The 8,086-nt window shown below is 43.4% G+C and overlaps 1 protein-coding gene across 8 annotated transcripts in view; it reads left to right on the top strand.

Annotated features, from left to right (window-relative positions):
* Positions 1-7,311, top strand: part of Cask (calcium/calmodulin dependent serine protein kinase) — a 514,903-nt gene extending 507,592 nt beyond the window's left edge. For 7 of the 8 annotated variants that reach the window (XM_023705877.1, XM_023705878.1, XM_023705879.1 and 4 more), the window contains 2 exons: positions 2,032-2,115; positions 5,934-7,309. In XM_023705877.1, coding sequence (XP_023561645.1) covers positions 2,032-2,115; positions 5,934-6,110 — 261 coding nt within the window. In that variant the 3' untranslated portion in view covers positions 6,111-7,309. Of the gene's footprint in view, positions 1-2,031; positions 2,116-5,933 lie in introns of all 8 variants that reach the window. The other variant, XM_004645575.2, reaches the window with a different exon arrangement.
* Positions 7,312-8,086: the final 775 nt, after the last annotated feature.

An 8,086-nucleotide genomic window follows, 5' to 3' on the forward strand; every position in this document is an offset into this window, starting at 1 on the left:
AGGCTGAGGTAGACATATTACAAGTTCAAACTCAGCCTGAGCCATTTAACAGCTTAACAAGACACTCTCAAAATTTAAAAAAATGTAAGGAACAGGGGATATAGCCAAGGCTCTGGGTTCAATTCCCAGTACCTCGAAAAAGAAACAACTTTGATAGACAGATAAGACAATGGAGAAGGTTCCCTTAACCTTCCAGAAGATACTATAGGACTAAAATCAGAAATAGAATCCTAGTGAAAGTGCAGCTTATACTCAAAAGAGAAGTCCAAGCCTTAGCATCAGGTTTGTGTGTTACATGCCTGTGTACTCAGAGGCCAAGGCATTTCCTTTGACCAAGAGAACAGCATGCTCTCTGGTTGAACCTACCTCAGAAGACTAATTTGTGCAATTCAGATGTATTGTTTTCTATTTTAATTGAATCATAAAGGAAGTTTGTGCCCAGGGTCATATTAGACACACTAGAGACAACTGAACAAGATGTGGTCTCTGTGTTCAAGGTCCCCAAGGACTTGTGCTTGAATTGGAATGCAGACTTTAACAATACATGGAAGGGTCACAGGGCTCCCACAGAACTTTCCAGAGAAAAAAATATTAGGACTGAGTTCTGAAGGGTTGCTTAGACAAGCAAAAAGGAGAGTAGGGAAGGGGAGGCCTGAGCAGAGAGAGAGGTGTAAAAAGGCCAGGACACCCAGGAGAATCTGACCCTTTCCAGAAGTACAAATAATTCAGTGAGGCCAGTCCATTGGGGGACAAACAGAGGGACTCTGAAGAAGTTGAACATGGCCCAGCTTATGAGGGAGGGCCCTGACCTTCATGTCAAGGAGCTGTCCTTTATCTCAAGATCAACAACAGCTGTTGAAGAGCTTGGAGCAAGACAGCTATGAGATTTGCATATCTGAATGATCATTCTAATAGCAAGGTAGAGTGTAGATTGGACAGCATCAAAACTGGATGTAGGAAACCAGTCTGGTTGTCACTACAATAAGCCAATCAAAACTCAGAACAACAGAAATAGGGAATACAAGCAAATTTAAAGACCATTTAAAAAAATAAAATGCATAGATAACAAAATAGTTATAATAAGTCCTTGTTTAAAAACATCAAGATATTTAGCACACACACGTCAGTCACTTGTGGATTGGGTCCCTGGATGTGTTATGTTGTGTCCTTTAAGGGGCATGTATAACCTCCACAACTGCCATGTCCTCCCAGGGGAAAAGCTGAAGCAGTGATCCCTAGCACAGTCCAGTCCAGCCACATGTGTTAGAGCTCTGCAGCATATCTATGCAGAGAAGACCTTGCGTAGTCAGAGCTTTGGCATGCCTTGGGAGGGTAGTGAAAGGGGCCCAAAACTCCTGTCTTGTGTGCCACATTTTATCATGGGCCAGTGCATCACCCCAGCCACACAATCTCTTTAGTGCCAAGACTCAGCTAAAAGGCTCTGGGCCTTGGCTCCTGCCCTGGGCATGGTCCCCTTCCCAATGAAGCCCATTAGGCCCTTTCTTCATGGTAACTCAGAAGGCCTATGTAAGTCGGAGTGCAGCCTGCATGCTTACAGTAGCCAGGATTCACTATCCTGGGTCAGCAATTTTGAGTACGAATGTGCCAAAGTGGGCTCTGGATCAGTGTGAAGCCAGCCTGCAGGTCCAAGTCTCCCTCCAAAATGCTTTTCCCATCAATTAAAATTCATGCTGCAACTAATAACAGGTTCAAATGAACATTAACCAATCTAGTCAGTGCTGACTTCTATGAAAAAAAAAAATGAATCTTCATCGATTCATGAGATTCATAAAAAAAAAAATCCAGCTTGTCAACATTTATTTTCTGAAAACTATGGTCCATCCTTTAGAAGAAAAGAAGTCATATATGTTCTTTATAAGATTGGTACATTTCATACTACCTTGCCAAAAATTTGAACCTTGGCTTGAATTTTTCAGTTGTCTAAACTTTTATAGACACACTTGAAAGTTATATTAGTTTTTTTTCTTCCTTTAGGTCTCTCTCTTCACTCTGTCTCTCTTCTTTACACAGGCACTGAAGGTCCTGAGAACTGCAGAGTTCGCTCCTTTTGTTGTTTTTATTGCTGCACCAACCATCACTCCAGGTTTAAATGAGGTAAGGATGAATTTATCTTTCCCCACCTGAACACACTCCATTGTAAGGATGCATGTGTATTGTATATGCAACACCAAAGCTCCGTCGCATCAAGGCAGCTAAGCAAAGCTCTTCGTCTTTGATGCTGAGCAGTCATATTTCCAGAGCTTGAGCTTCTAAAGTCCAGGGATAAATACCTTGAGCTCCCCCACCCTCTGGCCTACCCCGGTACAGAAATTTTCCAGGTCTCTCACTTTTCAGAGCTACCAGCCCACTCCCTGTCATAATCAGATTATTCAAAGACCACAGCAGCCCTGGGACCAGTTCTGGATCAAGGATTCCTTGCCTAAAGAGGCCCCCAGAGAATCCATGACCTTGGCCAGGCTTCCCAGGTTCTCCTTCTATTTAGGCCTTGGTGACAACCAAACTTAGAAATGAGCTCTCTCTGGCTAGCAGTGTGGCTCAGTGGTAGAGCCCTTGCCTATCATGCACAAGGCCCTGGGTTCCATCCCCAAAAAACAAAAAATGAGCTCTGCCCCCTCCCAAGCCAACTCAAGACAGAGAGACAGTGCCTGTCAATGTTGGCTGGGCATCTCCTACTCAGAAAGCTTTCAGATACTGGGCAGATAAAAGGCAGTGCCAATGTCTGCTAAGTGCAACAGTGCCTACCTGTCCCTTCCTTGGTTAAGAACATTATCCTGAAGAACTACTAGTCTAAACCCACCCAAGCTTACAGTACAGTTAAATCAAGAGTTAAAAATTCTTACTTTGTATGCCTTTAGAGAAGGTCAAATATTTAGATTTTCCTATATTATTCATATTTTCAGTCATCTTTTTTTGTCATTTGGTTTGTACAAGTCATATTCCTTTGTTAAATTCACCTTTCCCATCTTATTTAATATACAAGCATGTTTGAAATTCCACATTGTGGTTAGCTTTTATCCTTTGGTTACCATTTATTTTTCTTGAATTACCATCTTTGCTTTTTGTTTTTGTTTTGCCTGTTTTCTCGCCCTTTTACCAATTTTCCATAGCTGCCAAAATGGTGCAGAAAATTGCCTGTAAGTACCAGCTAGGAGAAGATGAAATACAGCCTTGTTTCTTTTCATAGACGTAGAATGTAGCCATCTCGTTCCCACAAACCCTTGCTTTTGCTGCTAGAATAAAGGCATTTTGTTTTCACTGATAAAACCTGTTCACATGTAAATAAAGCCTGCAGACAAGATATTGTCAAGGAGGAAACTGACAGAGCTTTGGCTTAAAAGATCCAGAAGAGGGAGCTTTATTTTTCTATAAAGAGAACTATATCAAATCTGTGATGCTCTCAGCCATAAATTTTCTTGAATGCTTTCATCAGCCCAGCTTTCTGAGCACATCATAAACTCTGCTAGAGAGTCTGCAGCCCAGGACTGTATATTCCAACAGGCTCACCCAGCCCAGAGAGTAACTTCATAGGAACTGTTCCTTTGCATATTGGTAGCAAGCACACCCGTCCTTGGGTGAATGCATGTTTCCTAAAATGAGATTATCGCATTCCATTCATTATAAAGTAGAGGCACAGTGAAAATGCTATGCTTTTTAAGTGCAAGTAGAATGTGTGTTGGTTGGACATGGTGGTGAACACCTGTAATCCCAGCGCATGGGAGACTGAGGCAGGAGGATTGCAAGCTCAAGGCCAGCCTGGACAACTAAGCAAAACCCTGTCTCAGCATAAAATTTTTTAAATGTCTGAAGATATGTCTCCTCACTAACACACTTACCCAGCATGCGAAAGGCCCTGGGTTCTATCTCTAGTATAAGAGAGTAGAGACAGACAGACAGACAGAATATGAATAAGAAAGACCCAGCATGACAGAGGAAAAGGAAATAAAATGAATATGTGTGGGTAGGGTCTTGGGAGGTAATTAGTGGTTGAGGCCTTATCAACACTGTTGCCACTATTAGCAGTGAGTCTCAGAGTGTGCTGGGTCACCATCCTGATAGGAAAGACAAAGACTTCCAGCCACTCACTGCTCCCATGTCTGCCCTGCCCCATCCCCTTTGCAGGGCAGGGAGAGAATCCAGCCTGTGTCTAATCTCTTCATCTCATTTCTGCTGCCCTCTCCAGAGTGGCCCACCCAAGCCAATGTTAGTCTGGCCCTCTGAGGGACCTCACCACAAAGAGCTTCTTGCAAATAACAGAGGGACCTCAAGAAGAGGAGGGGCCCTAAGCTGGGGGGTGGAGTCTAGAGCTCATAGGTCCTTGAAGTCACCCCATCTGTTATTTTCTGTAGAGATGTCTCTGTCACACTGGGCCTTCATTCCCTAGTAGAATTACTTAGTCCCTCAATTAGAGATTTAATAATTTTAAAGCCCTACAGTGACCAGCACTGGCCAACCAAGTGCTTGTTCTTTCCACAGCATTCATTAAGTATTTGCTGTGTGCCAGGCACTACCCTTAGAGCCAGTACACAGCAATGACAGGCCACATAAGACAACTTCATGCCCTAGTTGGAGAGAGGGATGCTAATCAAGTACATAGATATTTCATTGCCTCTCTAGCTTTTAAGATTCATGCCAGTAGTTCACCTACCTGGCATTTGGCAGGTGCAAGGGGGTTCAGGGGGTTAATTTGACTCACAGAATTCCCCTATTTAAAATGAGAATTTAGCCTTTGAGATTTTAGCATAACAAACTGAACCCATGGAGAGGCAAAGGCAGACTTCTTTCCAGTGACCTTAAGAGATCCCACTTGTGAAAGAACTGTTTTGTTTTGTTTTGTTTTGTTTGGTTTGGTTTGGTTTGGTTTGGTTTGGTTTGGTTTGGTTTGGTTTGGTTTGGAGGAGTTGGTTTTGGTTTTTGTGTTTTTGAGACAGGATCTCACTCTGTAGTCCAGGCTTGACTTGGACTCACAGCCATCTCTTGCCTCAGCCTCCCAAGTTCTGGGATTAAAGGTATGAGCATCATACCTGGCTCAAGACCTGCTACTGAAAAACTGTATTTACATGACAAACTTAGGATCCCAAATTCTCTCCCACTGTTGGCTCATCTGGGTGAGAGTTCTCAAAATCTGTAGCAAGCTGTGAGGTAAGGAACGCCCTTTGCCATAGCAGGCCTCCCTGGAGTTCAGTAGCTACTCTTCTTCAGAGTTGTTTTCCTGAGAGGTGAGTACATGGGACAGACCAGTCTGGGGGGATTCATCAGATGCCTGTTGCTATTATATTTGAAAAAAGATCTGGTGCAGCCATTATGTAGCATCCAAAAAGATTTTGACTCTAGCCCCGCTGCCACTGAGTGAGGCCCATAATACATAATTGAATTATTGGAACACACTGAACTTTTAAGTAAAAAAGGCAAAGGCAGAGGCTTACTGTATCGGTACAAATGTAGCTGAGTTCTGAATGAACTTTGCTGGCCATGGAGTGGGCACCCAAGAGCTGTGTCCTCACCAGCGCAGCCCTCCCAGCCAGTAGACAGGCAATCCCTGCAGGCCCGGGCTATGGGAACAAGGACCACCACCTCATGTGGCCTCACCCTCCCTAACTTGAGGGGACAGCTAGGTCTGCTAGGGGCAATGTATTTGCTCAAGTGTCTGTTTTGTCTGGTTTGTCATTGGAGCCCCTGTTGCATGTCACAGTTACCAGCAGGAGTTGTAGAACCCTGCCATCACAGGATCCCTCTTCTCCTCTGTCACGGAACCATCTTGGCCTTGTGCCCAGGTGTGGCACATCAGGCAAGGTTTGGCCCTGACCGTTTCTGACACTGGAACAAAAGATGGGAAGAAAAGGAAGAGTACATCTGACTCCTGTCTCCTGTGTGCTTGCCCTCCCCACCCGCCCATCCACGCCCTCCCCATGTAGGATGAATCTCTCCAGCGCCTGCAGAAGGAGTCTGACATCCTGCAGAGAACCTATGCGCACTACTTTGATCTCACAATTATCAACAATGAAATCGACGAGACAATCAGACATCTGGAGGAAGCCGTGGAGCTCGTGTGCACAGCCCCACAGTGGGTCCCGGTTTCCTGGGTCTATTAAGCGTCTCCCCAGATCCCTGAGCAGAACTGGGAGCCACCTCATCCAGGAAACGCCTCTTTGTTACCGGCCTTGTGTCAGCAGGTCATGGTCCCTAGAGACTACCTAGTTGTAGTGTGACCTACATTTATAATTATTGTCATGTCCGAATAGATAGGAGGAGAAAAACAATTACACACTAATTTAAAGAGACAGTATCTTTTTTAATCAGTTCTCCTAAACTTTAATAAAATGTATCTTTAAATGTATGTATTATTCAATCCTTTGGAATGTTATATTTTTGGAAATCATAGCTTTTTATTTCCAAGGCCCCTAAAAACTGCACAAAATAGATGCTGCTTTCTATAATCTATTTTAATAATAATAAACAATGATTCTGTTACCTTGACTGGGGGTGGAACACTACATTCTTTTTAGAGTCTGATTTTATGGATTGGAATATCTTTCTTTCCTCTATTTATTTGAAATAATTAGTCTAGCGATTACAAAACAGTCATAAATTTTTAAAGGCCTTTTTTCTCTCTCTTTTTTTTAGACTAGCTTTTTTTTTAAGTCCTTTATGTAACATCCAGATAATGTGATACTGTCTCTTTGAAGCACCCTGTAAACCTTTTAGAGATTTGAAGTTGGGTCTTGACTCTTAATGCATGTGGACAGTCGCGAGCGTTTATGCTGTTGGTGTGTCTGTGTTGGACAAAACAATCTGTAATCTACAGCAAAGTACATTCCGTTCACGGGGCACACCCAGGGGAATAAGAATAAAATGCTATTATGACTAAGTTGTAAACCTATGCACATCCCTTGCATTTTGGGCAACTTTATAAAAAGAAAAGAAAAAGAAACTGATTTTTATTAATAATAATCATGTAGTGAAATGTGTTTGTAATTTTGTCTCAATTTAATTTGTTGTAAGGTGGGAGGGGGAATTGCTGGTTTCACCATTTCAGATCTGTGTTGTCTAAAAGTATTAATGTTTTAATTAAGCAAAGAAATGAGGATTTTTAATCTGTATGTAATTGTTTTAAAGCACCCATTTTAAGAGAAAATACTGTGCAATGAAGAAAACCAGTTTAGGCATTTGCTATAAACTGAATTATTCCAAAAGGATAATCTATAACAGCCCTGTAAATTCCTTTAAAATGATGAACTAACAGGACAGTCTGACCAATTTTTTTAAATATACTTCCTTTTATGTGCTCAATAATCAAATGCCTTTGGGTCCTTCATTTCATTATAGATTTGTTCAGGTTTCTAAGATGCTAATCTTTTCAATTTTATAATTCGTTAGATGCTCATTGACCCATCAAAGGCCCAGGAATGAGCATCGGCAGGCAGGAAGACGAAACAGCCTGCCTGGGCGCAGCCTGGACCACGCTGTCCCCCTGGGCCACCTGTGTGGTCTCTCCTTCCTCTTGCTGTAGCCCTTGGCACAGGGGATCATCTGTCCTTGTTGCTTGAGAGACATTCACCATCTCATCACCCTGCCATGAGGTACCATTCTTCCAGTGCAGGAGATTCAGGGTGGGGGTCCCCAGCCTCTTTGCCAGGAGGTCAGGAGAATGCTTTTCCTTGGCATGTGAGAGTGTGAATTGATGCCAGTAACCTGCAATCCTTGCAAATGCTCCATCATTTTTGCTTCTTGTAGGTTAGATGGCCTCGGTCACTTTGTGCCTTGGCAGGATGTGCAGGGTGTGTTCGGAGCTAACAGCTCCTCTTGAAGGGACTGAGTGGAGAAGGCATTTCTCCTCTGACACTGTCAACACACCAGCCCTGATCCACCACTACTGAACATCACCAATGTTTTGTTTTCTGATCTTTCCTGTCAGGGGCAGGACGCATCTGCAGGTTACTGACCTGGCAGTGAATGAGCTACTTATGGTGGGCCCCACCGTGGGGTGACCAGGCATACCAGAGGCGAGCCCTGCAGTGGTCTCACCCTAGATGGAAAGACACACGTTCCAAGAGTTGCTTAGGGCTGT

The sequence above is a fragment of the Octodon degus genome, unplaced genomic scaffold (genome assembly GCF_000260255.1).
Source record: "Octodon degus isolate 3935 unplaced genomic scaffold, OctDeg1.0 scaffold00232, whole genome shotgun sequence".
Classification (NCBI taxonomy): Eukaryota; Metazoa; Chordata; class Mammalia; order Rodentia; family Octodontidae; genus Octodon; species Octodon degus.